Here is an 18342-nt window from a genome sequence, read left to right as displayed (position 1 = left end):
TATGTCAGCGTATACCAGCGTATGAGTGATAATTTTCATACGCAACTCATATGTTTCTCTCATACGCAACAGTGTGACAGGGCCATTACTCTGTTACTGATGGTAAAAATTTAAACTACATTCCTTCAATAGTAAGACAACATTAGACAAAACATATTTGTTTCAGGACACTATATTAATGTAAACAAGGAAACTGTAGTTTATTTTGCATTATGCACAAATGTGTTGCCTTAAATGTTCACCAGGATACCAATAATGCACAAATTGGCTTTTTAAATTGTCTCTCCAAAAAACATCCATCCTGTTTGTGTAAAATTTGAAGTTTATGCTTCCCCAGCCAAAAATGAAGATTTACTGACATAGGCAAACAAAATGAATGAAGCCAATCTTTAAAGGGCCTGTTTGTTGAAAGAGATTTTTAAAACATCAAAAATTCAACTGCAGATATCATCAGAGCTGGAAAAAGCGAGAACTATGACATTATATGAAGAGACCTATGAATCATATGGAATAGATATGCAAATTAAATTCCTGTGGGACAGACCTGATTTGTCTGTCACACTACTTTTCATCACTAGATTTGACACAAGTGTGTCTAAGTTGCCATGGTGAAGAGCACAATAACTACAATGTTGGATATTCCTAGCAAAAGAACATTAACTTTTTCACCATCTCCTCCTCAACCTTTAACATTCATCATAACAGAAATGTCTATACCCAAGATGACATCATTCCCTTAATCACTGTAGTTGTCAATCTAATTCACTAAAAAGCAAAAATGCGACTCATAATATCACACAATTTCATCACAATCCATTCAACAGTCCTGTTGATACAAGTATACAGCGACTGAATACAAGTATACATTGCAGCAGCTAAAGAAGCTTCAAGCAAAACACAAATCGAATGCAACGTTCTCCTCATATTGGTCAAATTGTTCCTGTAAATGTATGCTGTTGTTGTCACAGTTTGGTGGATAAACTTAATTCTACTTCATGCTACCGTAAATAACTGAACGCACAGATCAGCTTCAGTGGCTTGACAAATTCAAACTACAGTGAAGAGCTTTCACTTGACAAACCAACATAATGGAGCAACATCTGTGGCCTTTAGTAAACACAGGCATAGACTCCACATGCTGCCAGCCTTTCAGGGACTTTCATTGATTAGGGAAATTGGGCAATGTTTTCTCCAGCAGGACCCTGGGGGTAGACATAAGAGGTATTAGCAGAGGAATACAACACAAATGAGAGACGCACCTGCCTCCGCTGTTCCTCTGCTCCGAGGAGGCACACGGTGCTGAAAGCAGAGTGACAGCACTGTGGGCAAAGGCAGATTGTGGGAGCTGCAGGTGTTGTTGCAGTGAAAGAGTCATTGTCCAAAATAAACTATCGGGTTTTTTGTTGATGTCTAAATCAGATAAGAAGTGATTCTATTCTTGGCTGAGAACTCTTTATTTTTTTTAAGGAGTAAACACAAAAATGACACTTCAATGCGCTTCATCCCGAGATCTCAGCCTTTAGAAATTCCCTCGCCTCTGTTTAGTTTGTGCAGATGAAACAAAGATTCTGACAACTTCTGAATCATTCTAAAGAGTCATATCTGCTTCATGTCATATCCGATTTAATCCCACTGAATAAGATTTTGCCTTGATAAGACAACAAAGCGCTTGATGATAAACTCTTTGCTCTGTATTCCCCCTGCAGAAATGTTTCTCTGTTGTGCCCTTTGATTTTGAACAAACATGATAAAAATGGCGCCCTGCCTCCTTTGCCTTTTGGTCATATCATCGGCAGCTTGTTTACAGACGTTGACATGATGGTCGTCCAATTACCGTGATTACATCCATCCATGCTGTTGCAAAGTCAAACACACTGGCTGTCAACAGCCTCTCTTTTTTTTTCCATTTGGGGATTTGCTGTGCAGCATATTATGACTGTCCCTGCGTCAAAGCATTAAAAAAGGAAAAAGACCAAAAAGAAACGACAAACAAAAAGAAAAACATTTCAGGCCTCAGTAGGAGCCAAGTGAGTGTGAATTTTCCAGATAGGAGGAGGATATTGAGCTCTGACCCTCATTAAAATGACACCTCTGCATGAAAAGATGACCACGGGAGTGTAGCATTGCAGGATGACCTTAAAGCAGGCGAAACAGAGGGAGGTTCCGCACTCAGGAATGCACCTAGATGATATAATGTCCCAGGTAGTCATTTGTTGAAAGAGATCTCCTATTCCAGCCTCCACTACAGAGTTTAGCATCAATACTTTTCACTAGCACGTACCTATAGTGAAGAGTGGTCTGCTGCTCACTGCAACATAACAATCAGTCACTGATTTTTGTTTTTATTTTTTCTTGGAATTTAAGCTGTTGAAGACCAGAGAATAACCTTGAATGGTTCAAAAGAAAATTGTAAACAGTCTGTTCTCGAGTTGAGTCCTTTTGAATCTTGGTACAGGTGTGATTCAGCATGTAGGGTTGCAACAAAGGTAGACCAACCACATGTGTTCAGAGAAGTAAATGGTTTATTGTAAGAAACTAAACAAAGTTTACACAATGGTGATTCCTCTTTCAAGATACTCCAGTCATGTTAGCCATGAACACTGAAGTTTCCATGTATTTCTACCATTCCAAAGTCATCTATCCCCCACATTCCCTGCTTCCCTTTTCAAATTCAAAGTTATAACTGGTGAATTAACACAAGGTTCAGACTGCTGTAAGCTTTAAAGCAGTTTGAAATGTTAGACAATATACGGTATATATATTGTAATTCTGTCAGAAAAGCTGTGATATGCAAATATACCTTAGAATACCATCTTGAACAAAAAGCTGTTTCCAACAAAGGCCTGGTTATCTCTGTCTGTGAGGTAAATACAGAGTAACTATGGGAACTCATGGTATGAAGATTAGAAATATAAAAGGTAATCCCTTGGAAACTTAGCTGCTCAGAAACAACCACCCTCTTAATAGAGAGTCAAGGATTCATAAAATATTCAAGTGGAAGGGTTTCAGGAATTCTTAAAGAAGATGGATTATTTGGCCGGCAGGTGAAATAAAAAAGGCAAAAGAAAGGCAGAAATGCTGCAACAGCTTCATGTGCCCAGAGATTTCCTGTCAGATAGAACAGGACAGAAAGAACAAGACATCCCACCATGTCTGTGCAATAGTGTTTCTTTATTTTTTCTAATGTTGAGCTCAGCCCTCAGTGTTTGTGGCTGAACAACTGAGAGGAAGCAACTGGTTTACAGGAAGGGAAGAGCAAGGAGAAGTGAGGGGCTGAGCACTGAGTGTGCAGAGCTGGTTAGAAAGGGAAGAGAGGGAGATCAGCCTCAGCCAGAATCTATTTCCCAGACCCAGAGTTCATTTCATCAATCAGCGCACGATAGAGGTGCACACAGCACCACTTCGATTGGACTCTGGCCAAGCTCATACTAATGTCCACCTCTCCCTCCCTTCCTTCCTTTCCTTCTGCATCGGTTTAAATGGGCTGTGCACTGCAGCTTTTCACGGTCAGTCCTCATCCATGTTTCAACTGGATCATTCTAGCAGTGACTCGAGTTAATGACTAGCATGTCCTCATGTAACAGGAAGTGAATTTGAGCAGGGTTTTTTTTGTTGTTTTTTTATCAACTTCCAGCCACTTTTTTGCTAGTTTGTCTATTTGTCTGTGAGAAAATCTAACATTTTCTTGACAACAATTTGCTTAATGGTTGCAGGAATGTGTTGCTTGGGTCCAGCACCCCTTCCATCCTTAATCCAGTTGTCAGTCGCAGGGCAGGGCTGGAGCCTATCCCAGCCGTCAGTGGATCAGAGGCAAAATGCGCCTTTTTCACACTGATCTTGCAACATTTTGTAAAATAAACCAGAAATGCAATTAGCCTGCACTGTACGTGTAATATGTGAGAAACAAGTTTCCCCATAAAGTGAGTTAACAAAAATACACTGAAGCACAGTTCTAAATTTGGAAGAGCATCATCACACAAACATCTGTGCTGGTTGACGTTTATTAGCCCTCTTATTATGCAATATTGTTGAACTAGAGCATGCATTTTTTTTTTTTTTTTTGCTGAAGTTGAACCACCCAAAAATCGTAAACATCTTATCCTAAACCTTATCACTGCCACGTTAACTTAACCATACTGACATTTTACTAACTTATAAAATATTACAATTATGGCACAGTTCCAATATGTTGCTGTGCCAACTCAAGAAGTACTTTATAAATTCTTCATACATGCAAAATATGAAATGATCCTTGGCTGGGTGAATGAATGACTGGACTAAAACTTTGCATATTCTATAACTGATCAGCCCCAGCATATAAATAAAGACTTTTATTTTTTGCTAAATACACTCACTCCTCAGTTTCCACGGTAATGGCTCAGTGAGTTGTTTTTTTTTTGGGGGGGGGTTGGAACCTGGAACAGACAAAGACTGCAAAATGATTCCTTTCTACTGGTGACAAGCAATATTCCATTCAATGGCAAATACAAATGTCTGACATGAACTGCATTCGATAGCTTTTATTTACTTTTTCTCTTGGGAGCTTCAATCTATGGTGACATTTTAGTGAATAAATATGTGCCCTTTGATTCACGATTTGTCAGCAAAATCATTTTGACCCTTAACAGAGAGGGAAAGGGTGATGCTTTCATGGAAACACATGACATTTAAAAATCCGCCATGTCACCATTTACAACTTGGATGGTTTTTATGTATTCTGATCAGATAGTGGACGAGGCACCGTCTTTCATCTTTGCAAATGGATTGGGAACAGCAAAATACTTTGTTGAATAGGTGTACCATAGTTACGCGTGGGTAATCGGAAAAATAAGCTCTGCGCCTCTGTGAAATAGCTAGAAAATATGAACAAAGAAAACTCTGAGCAATAACCACTCTTATCCTTTTTTAACATTTAGCTCAGTATTTTCCAATATCATCTATACTAAATGAAGCTGTGCTAAGCTGGGAATAAAAGTTTTTGTAGCTTCTTATTTCCCAAAACGACTGTTGTATCATATCCATGTAAGAAAGCCTTTGAGTCTTTCCCAAACTGTAACACTCATTTCCCAACACTTAAAACTTGGATACAATTAATAGAAATGTACCACGCCTTTAGTGCCAGAAGGAAAAAAAATGGGGTTGCAGTGCTGTAACATTCAAAGAGGTAAACAAACTACACTACAGAGTGGTCGCATTTTTCACTCAGAATGACATTTAATGCGGTTGTTCTAGCTTTTTAAAACTGTAAAATAAATCAGCCAAATTTGTGAGTCTTGAGAAAGAAACTTTCAGCATAATGACTGCAGCAACTTAAGATAAAATTCTGTTTGGTGATAATAAACAAATGGGGAGACAGATGTAGGTTTGAATTAGATTATCCCACAAAGCTAATTTTCTTATGATAAAAGCACACTGGCAAACACTCTCTCTTCCACCATAGAGAGTGTGTCAGTTACCTTTTTTTGGGATTTCATTCATTAATATAAGTGAGGCAACGTTGGCCTTCAATATGTATATTAATGATAGTTATGACTAATTTATGTCACAGTGATTTGATAATCTTTTGCAGCCACATGTTACACTGTCAGTTTAGGTTTTATCGCTTTTCCTTCAGCTGATCTTATGAATACCCGAAGGATAGGTGTGAAAATTGATCTTAAATCCTATATTAATATTTGATGCATATTGTACACTCTACTCTGGTTTGTTTATTTGTTTGTTTATGCATTGCACATTCTCTCATCATCAAGTTTCTTATCTTATCCCTCAGGCCCGTAGGTCGGGTAATTCTTCCACCCTTTACTCTTTCATACAACTCCTCTGCATGTGAAAAGGGGGAGACGGCACCTCTGCGAGCCCATCAATCTGCACCCTAAAGAACTATTATTTCAGTGTTCTAAGATGTGAGGAAAGAAAATCTTAAAGTGCTGAACAGAGGGAGGAAAAAGTGTCTGCGCCCTAAGAAAAAGAACTCCTTAATTGAGAATGAATCAACCTCTGCCTCTTGCTGAATGTCAAAAGGTGTGATTGGGGATTGGCTGCAGATAATGAATAATTACATCAAAGTTAGTAGCCTCCCCGGTGCATGTGTGACTGTTTTACTGTGCACGTTCTGCAAGGTTGTGTATGTTCCTGCAAACTAGCAGGTTTAGATGCGTGTGCTCAGTCTTGTATCAGACTTGCAAAGTGTGTGTGTGTGTGTGTGTGTGTGTGTGTGTGGTCGGCTTGCTGTGCATAGGCTATGTTTTGAGAGGAAAAAATGCAAGCTGGTGCTCCAGGGACTTTAATACAGTCAGTCATGTATCTCCTCTAATACCACACTGATTTGAAATAAATGTAATAATTAGCATAATAATGTAACACAGGAGTCATTTTGCACTTAAGTATGATCTCTTTAAATACTTTTTTCCTTTTGATCAGGAATTTATTTCGAGCGCATGATTTTTCCCAGCGCCTTTAGCCGATCCCCATGCTATTTTGGAGTCATACGTAAACTCGTATTCCCTTTCATAATCTGTTGATCAGACAGGATTTCTAAGAAAGGTTCAGAGAGAAGGTTCTGTAGCAAGATCCTCCCATTTGTATACATCTTAAAGATGGAACAAGTTTACAAACAGGCCTTTGAAACGGTGCAGAGGGAATATTAAAGTTTAATGTATATATTGTTTCTGTTTTAAATCAAAATGTTGCTTTTGTTTCTATAATTGGCTTCGGACAAAAATTTCTAATAATAAGAAATGTTACCACCCAGTGTACTGTACTGGCATAGCTTTTTTTTTCCAGGGTTAGTGAGGCTCGGTTTGCTCTTTGTGGTTTGTGCTACAAGGAATGAGTTGCTTTGCTTGACCAATTAGTTTTCCTTCATAAATCTTGCCATTGGCATTTTTAAATCTTTAATGGCTCTTAATTTTTCATCTTGTCTTGAGGATGTTTTTTTTTCCTTCTCGCTTACTTGCTTCAGCATTGTTGTGGGGAAATTAAAGAAGGTGTAATAGTTGTTCAATGCTATAAATATGCAGCACGGATCTAAACTGAATGGTTGCAAATTGCTGTTACCCGCTAACACTTTTTATACCCACTGGGATATTTCAGTAGTGTGTTATTTCATTTCTTCATCTGTTTATTTCAGAACACTTGTGTATTGGGATTGTCTGCATGGAAGATCATTTATCACACCAATTAAAGACTCTAGCCTCAAGTCATGCAAGAACTGGCCTCTAGTCTTGTAAGCATTGGCACTGATTCATTTACATGATTAATTCTTCCTGTAGATGAAAGGAAGCAGCAACAAAAGAAAGCTAAAAACATGTCCAGTGACATTACAGAGTACAGGTGTTGCCACAACCTGTTGAACATCCACATCCAGAAGCATAATTTGTGAATAAACTGGAAATGGTCACAAAATTATTAACTAGATGTGTTACATAATTTTCAGTTCAAATGAGAAAAGATGTCACATTAACTCATTGGCTGCCAGCCATTTTCAGTTCAGAGCCACCCATACTGCCAAGTGTTTTTCAGTATTTTCACTGATTTTCCAAGACCCACAGAAAAGTGTGTCTTATGACTATGTACACACCGAAATTACCAAAAGAAAGAGTAGACTCTCTTCTTTGATTAGGAAAAAAAAGTTTGTTTCTACATTTTCAGTCTTTTAGTAATAGACAGTAGAACATAGGTTGGTTTCACCAAAAACAGCTGTTTGACCCAAAAAATTGAGAAAACGAGCTCTTTTTTTTTTGTGAATAGTGGCACTGCTGCCACCTAGCGGGTAATTTTGCCAGTATATTCTCTGTTTAGTGTTTACAAGCCTAAGATTTAGTGACGAACTCCGCTAGATTGTCCCCCAGCCCGCTCCGTTAAAAACGCAATTGACGTCTATAGACGTCTTTGGCAGTGAAGGTTTTTTTTTAAATTGACGTCTATAGACATCAATGGCACCGAAAGAGTTAATGCTTCTTTCCTGCACTTTCCACAGGATTGTGTGATTTGTTTTTTTGGTGCTGAACTCTCTTTGATCTCTCTTTACTCATACCATTTATCAAATCGCCATGTCAAACAACAGCAGTCCCAGGCTAGTTTAGTTTCCTCTCACTAAATCGATTATTTGGTCTCCCCAGGCCATGGTGGAGACTGTCAACAATTTGCTGCAGCCACAGGCCCGGGCGGCTTGGAGGGAGCTGAGCACAGGCGACCAGCTGAGGGCTGCCACCATGCTACTGGACACGGTGGAGCAGGGGGCCTTTGTCCTGGCTGATAACCTTCTGAAGACAGATATTGTGCAAGAAAACACGGACAACATCCGTAAGTATATGTAAAAACATTTGAGTACTGCACCTTAACGTGCAAATGCCACTGACTGTAAATGTATGGAAACAAATGTAGGGCTTGTTTTTGCATAGAGAAAAGGCCCTCAGACGTATTAAGAAGCAGATTTCGTTTATACGTTTATACGTTTTTAGTCAGAAATTTGCTCACTTGGCATGAACTTTCAGAGAATGTGTGACATTCATCGGGCTTTTCTAACAACTTTTAAAGCCAGTCGGCATCATATGATGAAGTAATTCAGTGCGGCCACTACATCACAACTTCCTCGCAGCTTGGTTTAAATACAAAATCTAAAATGACTGAAGCCGATATCACAAAAACTAATTTTCCTTCATTGTCAAATCCAGGTATAAATGTAATAAAATATAAATCAAAATGCCCATGACTTCTTTAAAGGTTTCAATTTGAAACCGAAAAAATTCTTCTTCTTTTTTTTTTTTTCATGTTCCACTCCACTTGAGTGTGTTATACGCTGCCGCTTTTTGTGTGTGTAAAAGTCACAAAGCCTAAACATTCTATCCTACAGAGGACACGTCCCCTTTCACTGCGTGAAATGCCTCCTTTGTAGTCCAAGCATTTTGCCCTTACTTAATGACATTACCTTGAAACACATTTACGTAATGTGTGTCTTGGGGCTAGTTTACCACCATTACCGAACTATCAGCCATCCAGAGCAGACCGGACCTTTCAGAAGGAGGTTTCTTAAAAAGACAAGGACCTAAATTATTCTTCGAAATAGAAGGTGACAAAATATGGTGCCAAATATGGTGGAAGAAAATGTTTTTGGATTATTAAAGAAAAAAAAACATTGGTTGCCTCTTAATTTAGTTACAATGTCACAAATTTATCTTGAAATGCTTAAGCTGAAATTAAGTCAAACCAAAAGAAACTTTTCCCATTTGACATATTCATTTCAGACTCCCGTTTGGTATTGTGCACATACAGTGTTTTTGTGTGAAGTAACAACCGAAAGTGAAAAAAACCCAAACACATTTATGCGTGTAGGAGGACTTGATATGCTGTTTTTTTTTTACTGTCTTTGTTTCCATGTGTAAACTGGGTTGGTACAAAAGATCTTCTCAAGCTGCACAGAAACAGGAAGTTAGCTCATCTGGAAGATCCAACTTTGCCAGTGATGAAACTTGGACAGTTTTAAGATAAATTTGAATGAGTGAATATTTTTTATATATCTCTTGGTCAGTTTTTTCCTCCATTATTTGTCTGAAACATCTCTGCTTTGACTGGTCTGGCTGTTTGTATAGGGATCACAAATTTGGCCATACAGCTATTGATCCCCTCTGCTCCATTATTGACTGAGGAGCTTTTGAGGTGCTGGATCAAGTGTGAAGGTGACTGGAGTAATAATTCTCTCCTGCCGGGGGTTAAGTCTGGCAAGGACTACTTATAACTGATAGAAGTCGGCTGTAAATTCACAATCATCCTGTATGATTGTGTTTAAATTCGCATCAGTTATTAGCCAAAATGAAGTACTCTTTGTGGAGATCAGAGATCGGTTCTCATTATTAAGTATATAAATACCAAGTGAGCAGAGATAATGAAAGTCACGTCATTACTGTTTTCCCTTGTGAAGTCATCCAAAACTAAAAACATCAGTTGATAAAATTTCTAATTATATTATATATGTAATTTAGTGAGATCTATTTGGAAAGCCAACCTAAATTAAATGTGTGACTGTAGCTTGTTCGGTATGGAGAATTAAAAAAAAAAAAAAAAATGGTTGTGATGTATCACCTTCCTCTCTTAACGTGTGGTGATTTATTATTTTTTTTTTCATGTTCCTGCTGCCATGGCAACCTAAGAATATAGGTCTACTCACTTAAAAGGAAGCAAGCGTAAGGAGAATTAATAAAATGGGGTTTTATTGTATCTGGCACACAATTCATCTGGGTATTAAGGAGATTGTAGGCTCGTTTGGAGAGGGGAATAAGACGATGCCTGCACAGCTCAACTGAGATTTTTTTAGTACGTATTGGTAGTCTGGTTAATTATGTGCTGGTGACATGTTTACGGGACCTTATATCTCTGTTTGCTTGGATTATTTTTTTATTGTATTTTTTTTTGTCAGCCAGTTGGCTCCTGCAGTCCCCTCATGTCATGCAGGAATGGTAAAGAAGGACAAGGAGGCGCTTTAATGCAATTGGTAATCAGTGCGGCAGCGAATGATTGAATTACATGTAATGATAAGGGTTTGGTGTGTGCATGTTTATCTCAGACACATATGCAACCTGATAACATGCACTCAGTGTCAAGGTGAGCTAGTTTTTGTGCTTCAAAGCGAATCTTGAACCATTAGAAAACCACCTTACAATTTTAGGCTCAAGGTGATAATGAGATCTATTTTCATTGCTTTCAGGGAAGGATATTTCCTCAGTCATCGTGTCTGTGTTTGTGTTTACATGTTACCATGCTTGTGCCTGTCGAGGGCTTTATCTGCAGGAGAGCGAGCTTCACCCGCTGCATGATAATCTTATGAACAGATTTCTGCCGATTAGCGTGTTATTCAAACCAGCTTTGATGGTATAGCCTTTGGGTCCAACAACTCCTTTGGCATCAAAGAAATTCCCTAAAGCCCATCGTAAGCTCTTTGACACAACCACACAGGGAAAAGAGAACCAGAAAAGGAGAAGAAAAAGGCTTCCTTTATTCAAAAGGCAGAATTGGAATCCTGGAAATGGTGAGCTATCCGGGGTATTGTTTTTAGCTAAGTTCAATAGGAATGTACCCGCCCCCCCAAAAAAAAAGAAAAAAAAAAGAAACTGCCCTTTACAAAAAAGCAAAAGAGAATACTAATACAAAATGTTTTTTTTAAAGATATTATGGGAAGACCATGGTGTGAGAACCGAGACATAGGGAGGATTAAATATGCCGTCTTCGCAGCTTTTTGTTTACTTCTAACCTTTATCAAAGTCAATGTGTCACAGTGACATCGGGCCATTGGCCGAATGCCTTATCAGGTTTAATTGAAACATTACTGGAGAATCTGACAATGTCTTGCTCTTTAGCTCCCCCTACAGCTGGAATTTAAGGCCACTGTGGTAAAAACAAACCTTTGTCTAAACTCTGCACATCTATACACATGCATATATTGTCATGCTTTAGAGGCTGACAAAAGACACATTCCAAAGCCACCAAATGTGTCAAGAGACAAGAAAGGGTGATGTCACTGGACCTAAAAAGAACGAGTTCTAGTTTATCTGTAACCCAATTAACTTTTTCTGATTTATATTTTTGAAACATTCCAATGTTGCATAAGTGCGAAATCAAGACATGTGCAAGGTAATGCGCATTGTAAATTTCACGGTACCATGTATTGTAAGTCATCAGAAAATATTTTGAGAAGATTTTGTTGTGAAGTTTGCTAAAACTGACCAGACATTTTTACTTGAGACAAAGCTATTTCTATATTAGTCTGAAGGAGATCAGAGGTGGATTACAGAGGCTTCTGTGAGGCAGAGAACTTTTCTAGTGTTACTTTAGGTTTTTGTTTTTTACAAAGTTGTGTTTAAAACCACGAGTCTCTACTTTAGACAAATCTGTTAGCCAGCTTCAGGGTTGCTGTAGCAGTGGCTTAAACTCCCACAGTGGCAATGCTTCAGTGGTGCACTGATCAACAACGTTAAGCATTAAACGATTAAAACACCTGAAAGGTTAAGACAGCATTGTGGCTGTGTGTAATCCAATGCCATTATCATGATTGTGAAAAAGCAGCTGTTTTAGATGGCTGAATAGCTTTGTTTCAGCCCCTGTTTCTTTAAGTCTCACTACTTTCTTGAAAAGCCTAGTCCACGTATTATTATAAATGTTCTTATTGTTATTGTTCATAAATGGTGGATTGGAAGGGGAGCTGCTAATTCTTTGTCACAGGCGTGCTTAACTGGCTTGGACTAAAAATTAAATATTTCAGACAATTCAGGGATGGACTTTAGGAGAAGGAAACGCATGACACATTGAGGAACAAAACCTAAAAACCCCATGTCCTCTTTAAGAAACACAAAAGTATATAACAATATTTAATATGACACCAACAATCTAGTTCTAATATAGTTGTTGGGTTTTTGCAGCAACTCTACCTGCTAACCGCTTCAGCAGGAGCATGTCAGTGTAGTAATAGAAGTGTCATGCAGTGCAACTAAACCCAGATTTTGAAAGCGCTTTAAAAAGTCTCCTTTTATTAAAATAATCTGTTGAATATTCTTGTCGTTCTTATTGTACAGATAAGGCAAAGATCACAGATTGCCGAATCTGTCCTAAGACGTTCTGGTTGGTGGGTTTTGGTGTTTTTTGACTCAACCAGTCTGGTTGTGTTCCCCTGTTTGCATTCTTTACTGCAAGCAACTATATACAGTCTCACAATCTCTTTCTTTAAAGTTATCTCTAGATTGAAAACGTAATCTGTCATTTATATTTATATAATTTTATTTTCATTTTGGACAAAGGATGTGTAGCCATGATTTTAAAGTAATTATTATACTTCACATAAACAACAGAAGTACATATGTATTTACAAGCATATAAGCAATAAGTAACTGCCAGTTTGCTCACATCTTTTAATAGAAAAGAATTTGTTTGATCTGCTTATTTGACATCGGCAACTTTCTTACCTTGCAGTGAGTCAGAGGATTCACCGCAGTTCTTTGGGAATTAATTTGACATTTAAGAATGCCCAGACTTCACACAGGTCACCGGTACTTGAGATTAGAGCAGACTAGACTGCTTTATTAAATTGAATTGTATCATACCATAATAACTTTGATGGAATGAGCTCTTTATTTCAGCTAGGCTCCTATCAGCAGCTCATCTCCCTCTGCTGTGTGGCACTGAAATCTTTTAACCATAAATTACACGCTTGCTTCAGACACAACAGCTGTTGAGCTGCTGTAGAAGCTGCTCTTTATCTTCTCTTTGTATCTCTCACTTTCTCAACTCTTAATGAGAAATGAGATTCCCTGATATGAGGTATTTTTTTCTTTTTTTCAAAATAGCCAATGAGATTTTTTTTTTAAGCTCTGGAAAAAAGAAAGTAGCACCTGTGCATTTCATAGTCTAGTGTGTCTCTAACTTCCCCTGCACTCAGCCAGTTGAGAGCGAGGCGGTCCTTCCAAGATGCCTGACTCCCGAGATCTCTGTATTCAGTGATCCTTGAAAATGCAGTGATAATAAAACCATCTACTACGGTACATCAGGAGGGCTCCATGAATCTGTGACATAATTGAAGACGTTTTTGAATTTTGCTAATATCTTCTGCCTTCTGCTGCTAATTCACACACTTTTTGTCTATAGTCAGTCCCCGTGTTGCAAAAGCACACCCTTACAGTAGCTGCTTTGCCAAGCAGGACAGCAAAACTGGAACAAAAGAGTCTGAGGTGTTCGCCCAGCCTCCAAATTCCCCAGATACCAATCTTAAGGAATCTAATGGCATCTGTGGAAAGCAAGCCCAATCCGCAAAGATCCAACTTCCAAACCCAAAGTGCTCAAGGGATCTATAGCTAACATCCCAATACCAGACACTGCAGTCCATGCCCTGACTGGTCAGACATTTCTGGCTGTATGAGGAGGACTCATTCAGTTTAGACAGATATTCATAATATTATGGCTGATCAGTGTTTATTTCTATGGTTCATTAGAATTCTGCTTTGTGGGATCTGTTTTTGTTTTTTTAACAGTCATGGGAATATCATAGAAGAGTCACATTTGATTTGAACCTGGTTTCTGTTGGGAAAAGAAAAAGTGGATATTTTGTAAGATGGGTGTAAATCTGTGCGATTGTGTATCAATTTTGTGTTGTTAAAATAATTGAACTCCACCAAAGAAAACACAAAAGTCATGACCGCAGTGTTCTCGTGTTACCTGGAGCCTTGTATTGATTCCTTAATTTTGGGCTGGGATGGGTTTTTTTCTGTTTGTGTGCAGAGCTGGAGGTAGCGAGGATGAGCACAGATGGGAATTTGCCTGATCTGAAGTTCCCACAAAGTGGCGGACAAGGCAATTCTATCCACCTGTCAGCCAATACACTGAAGCAGCACGGAAGAAATGGTAAGACATCAAACCTTTTCAGTCCTCTCTCACTGTTCTCTTATAGTTGGTGTGAAGTGTGATCATTACCTACGTGCATTTGGTATAAATTGAATACACAAAATATTTAGATATCTTAAAAATGTTTTTGTTTTCTTTAACCTCTTTTTTTTTTTTCCACTTGAGCTTTATTGTTTTATGCTTCTTACTCATCGTTTTTTATAGATTTGATGCCTCTGTTGGTCCACTTATGAAGTGGTTAGATCTTTCTAGAGTCTTCACACAAGGCTCTGTAGAATTCAAGCACTGCCTCCAAACTATAAAAAGGCAGTTAGACATAATGCGTAGTTATCCTCAAGAGCTCCAAATGCTGCTCCATTTTTAGACTCGATCGTCAGCTCTTGCAAATCAGAATCGACTATAGCTGCTCCGGGTGTCTCTCAGCTGGATGACTAAGTCCATGTCCAGCCGTGCCCGTGTGGATCATTATAGCAGGGTGGCGCATGTTTCCCTGTCATCTAGTGCTACAGCACCCAAATAGTTTTTTCTTTCATCTGAGTGAGTGATCTCAGTCACGGCAGGAGGGAACTCTCTTTCATACGAGTGCTCAAAAGTGAGACAGCAGGAGGGATAAGGGATTCGTATGGGGGAGAAAAAGAGGAGGAAATTAATCAAAAGGAAAAAGCCCATCTTCGTCAGTGCCAGTAGGAGAGTGGTAGGCACATTTTTTGGAATCAGAATTAAAGCAACTGTTTGTGGATGTGTTGACAGATTTCGTCTTGTGGAACTGTAATCTAACAGTCTTCACTTAGACTTTTGACGGCTATACCATGTGTGTCTCTTATGCTTCTGTTAACAAGCTTTCAGCTCAGTGATTATTTGAAGTGTTCTTTTTGACATTTCCCGTGTTTCTCTGTTGTTAGTCCCATCTTCAGGCTGTGTGGCCTGAAGCTGGACTTCTTGTACTGTGATAGAATGATAATGCAAGAAAAATCGGATCCAAATGTTCCCTCTTGCACATTCATGTCTCATCTTGTTAGTTCTCCACTGATGTCTTAAAGTGTGTGGACAATGTACGCAAAGTTTTATGTATTTTATTATTCAATTGTTTGTTTGTTATTTGTTGCTTTGGGGCAAATTTGTCTGAAGTTGGGGTATATGCTGTGTACAAAGTCATCAAAAGCAGAATGTACAAAATCTTGAAAGTGAAATATTTTACTATTTCATGAAAATGTTTTGCTCCTCTTAATTTTCATGGCAGTAACATTTCTCAAAAAAGTTGAGATAGGGCCATTTTTACCAGTCTAGTATTTTTACCTGTCTAGTATCACCTCTTCTCTTAACAGCAGTCTATAAAGGTCTGAGAACTGAGAAGACCAGTTGTTGGACCTTTGGGAGAGTAATGTTGTCCCGCCCTTGTCTGATATATTATTATCGCAGCTCAGAATTCCTCCCCTTCATTGTTGTATTTTGTGTTTCATGATGCACCAGATGGATTCAGTTGGTAAAGGATTGTGGACTGCAGGCAGACTCTTCTTCTACAAAGCCATGATGTAGTAATAGATGCATTATGTGGTTTAGCATTGCCTTGCTAAAATATTCAAGGTTCCTGGATGGGAGCAGATGCTGCCCTGAAACCCGTGTTTACCTTTCAGCATTGAAGGCAGATATGTTCCAAAATCTTGAGGAAAAGATCTATGCTCAAATTGCCACTTGCGAAACACAAACTTCTCATATTTGCTCTTTTGCAGGAGAAATACGAATAGCGTTTGTCTTGTACAAACACATCGGGGTCTACCTTTCTACTGAGAACGCCAGCATGAAGTTTGGCAGCGAAGCTATGGCGACCAATTACTCCGTCATTGTCAACTCACCAGTTATCACAGCTGCCATCAACAAAGACTCTAACAAAGTCTATCTGTCTGACCCTGTCATTTTTACCATCAGGCATCTGCAGGTAATTCTCAGTGACTGCATATATGTGTGTATCTGAGAGGGGATTTATTTAGTTTTTGCTTTGATGTCAGTGCTCTTTTAATGGGCTCTTTGTCTTTTTCCATTTGTTTACACAGAGAATGCACTTACTGTGACACCTTCTTGATCGAACCTTTTATCATAATTACCTCTTTTCCCGAAGCACAACATAAATGTGCAAATCCGTTATCAAACCAGCAAAATTAAGTAAATATGAAGATGTCTTATTCCTTGGAAGGTGTGAAAAATGAGATAGTTGAAAACAGTATTGCTCCCCTGGTGATGATGAGTATGCATGCTGTTGTTTATTAGCCTGAGCACCAGTTTGATCTCCTGAACAAATATGAAATGTCACATTCTGAAAGCTGCCCAGTCACTGCGGAGTCGTGACTTCTGCCTCTTGATTCCAATTATCCTCTCCTCACTCTAATACCCTCAAAGATCATTTTTCGTCTACAAATGGCATCTTGGGCGATTTTCACAAATGATGGTTGAACAACCATAATAGAGTTACAGCAGGTCTCTTGTGTAGGAGGGACCTGCAAGAAGGCAACTGCAAGAAAGGAAATAGCACAGAGGGATGAAGAGCAAAAGGACGATGGCTTATGGGTGGCAAACTTAAATAGTGGGAAAATGTCAGGGGCCAAAGTCAGAGCAGTTATTGTTCTGACTCACCTGCCTTAAGAGGAATTTGCAATTTGAATGCTTTTTTTTTTTTAATTTATGGTTCTTGTGATATTAGTGTACTGGTGTTTTTACACCCTTTTCTCACTCGGATCAAGTCATTTCAATAAAACCGTGCCCTTTGAAAAAGAAACTCCTTTAACTTATAATACAGGACCATCAGAGCTCTGACTACAGTTTTTATCTTATCATGTAAAAGCACCATAAACATACAGGCATTTACATATAAAGTATATTTTGTGTATACCTAGGGCTGGACAATTAATCACCTTAACGATTATTACAAGTCTGGCTTCCATTGTTGATTAAGCTTAATTGTATCCAATATTAATGCACAATGCTCTCATTGAATATGACAGAGCTAGTTGTACTCATAGCAAAAAGGAAAATGATTTCAGACATATAACTGCACCCGTTAGTGGACAGAATGTGATCACCGTGCAGTTACTATACAGAGCAGATAGTCTTTACAGAGTACTTTTTATAAACCCCTTACGTATAAAGGTATTTAATGTTAATCTTCAGTATGCTGCATCAATTTCAACTTTGCCATCAAATATAAATGTTCGACATGTCTCGGCAGCTGCTGAGGATGGGGCTCCTATGTTTCAGCCTTCCCGCAGTTAAACCATCTTTACCATGAGGTTTTGGTCTACTGGGATGAGAATGTGTCCTCCAGTTATTGTTTCGCTTCCTTGCCTCACCATTTAATGGGACCAATTAAAGTCATTAATAATGACAGAGGGCATACCATCTCCTTGCTGTGGAATATTTTACACAGTTCTTTTTTTTCATGTGTAAGTGTGTGAAGGATAAACTCAATCAGCGGGAAAACTACATTCACAGAGGATAAACCTAATTAAACTAATTGCCGTACCGCAAAAGTGAAAATATGAAAAAACTGCCGCTCCTCACACTATTTACAGTAAGAAGGCAGAAACGTTTAACCTTGGATGCTGGGAGACACCAGAAAAAGGAAGGGTACATTTGCTTTTTTGATGTAACTATTTCTCAGCAGTTAGTTTTGTTTTGTTAGCCAGCCTCAGTTTCATGGGTGACTTTTATAAAATGGCAAGCGAGATAGCAGGGAGGCGTGCTTGTCATTAGGGCTGCAGCCCGACACAGACAGCAGTGGTGCCTATTAAACAGTAGGGCAGTCCATTGTCATGCAGTGAAAGTTAAAGAGAAAGGTCAAAAAAACACAATGAAATACAGGCATGGAGCTGCTCGATTCTTTATGACAGTGAAATCACCTGCTGTTCACTTAAGAATGGATATGGATTCCGGTGGAGAGAAATTAACCTCTCGTTTTTTTTCCCGGAT

General features: G+C 38.7%; 1 protein-coding gene across 9 annotated transcripts in view; it reads left to right on the top strand.

Moving 5' to 3' along the window:
* LOC142369539 (adhesion G protein-coupled receptor L3) overlaps nucleotides 1-18342 on the top strand; it is a 215222-nt gene that overhangs the window by 155633 nt on the left and 41247 nt on the right. For all 9 annotated transcript variants that reach the window (XM_075451891.1, XM_075451888.1, XM_075451890.1 and 6 more), the window contains 3 exons: nucleotides 8121-8304; nucleotides 14260-14382; nucleotides 16113-16318. In XM_075451891.1, the coding sequence (XP_075308006.1) occupies nucleotides 8121-8304; nucleotides 14260-14382; nucleotides 16113-16318 (513 nt within the window). The remainder of the gene's footprint in view (nucleotides 1-8120; nucleotides 8305-14259; nucleotides 14383-16112; nucleotides 16319-18342) is intronic.

The sequence above is a fragment of the Odontesthes bonariensis genome, chromosome 19 (genome assembly GCF_027942865.1).
Source record: "Odontesthes bonariensis isolate fOdoBon6 chromosome 19, fOdoBon6.hap1, whole genome shotgun sequence".
Classification (NCBI taxonomy): Eukaryota; Metazoa; Chordata; class Actinopteri; order Atheriniformes; family Atherinopsidae; genus Odontesthes; species Odontesthes bonariensis.
The sequence above is the reverse complement of the archived record's forward strand: the minus strand, read 5'-3'. Positions and strand labels throughout refer to the sequence as shown.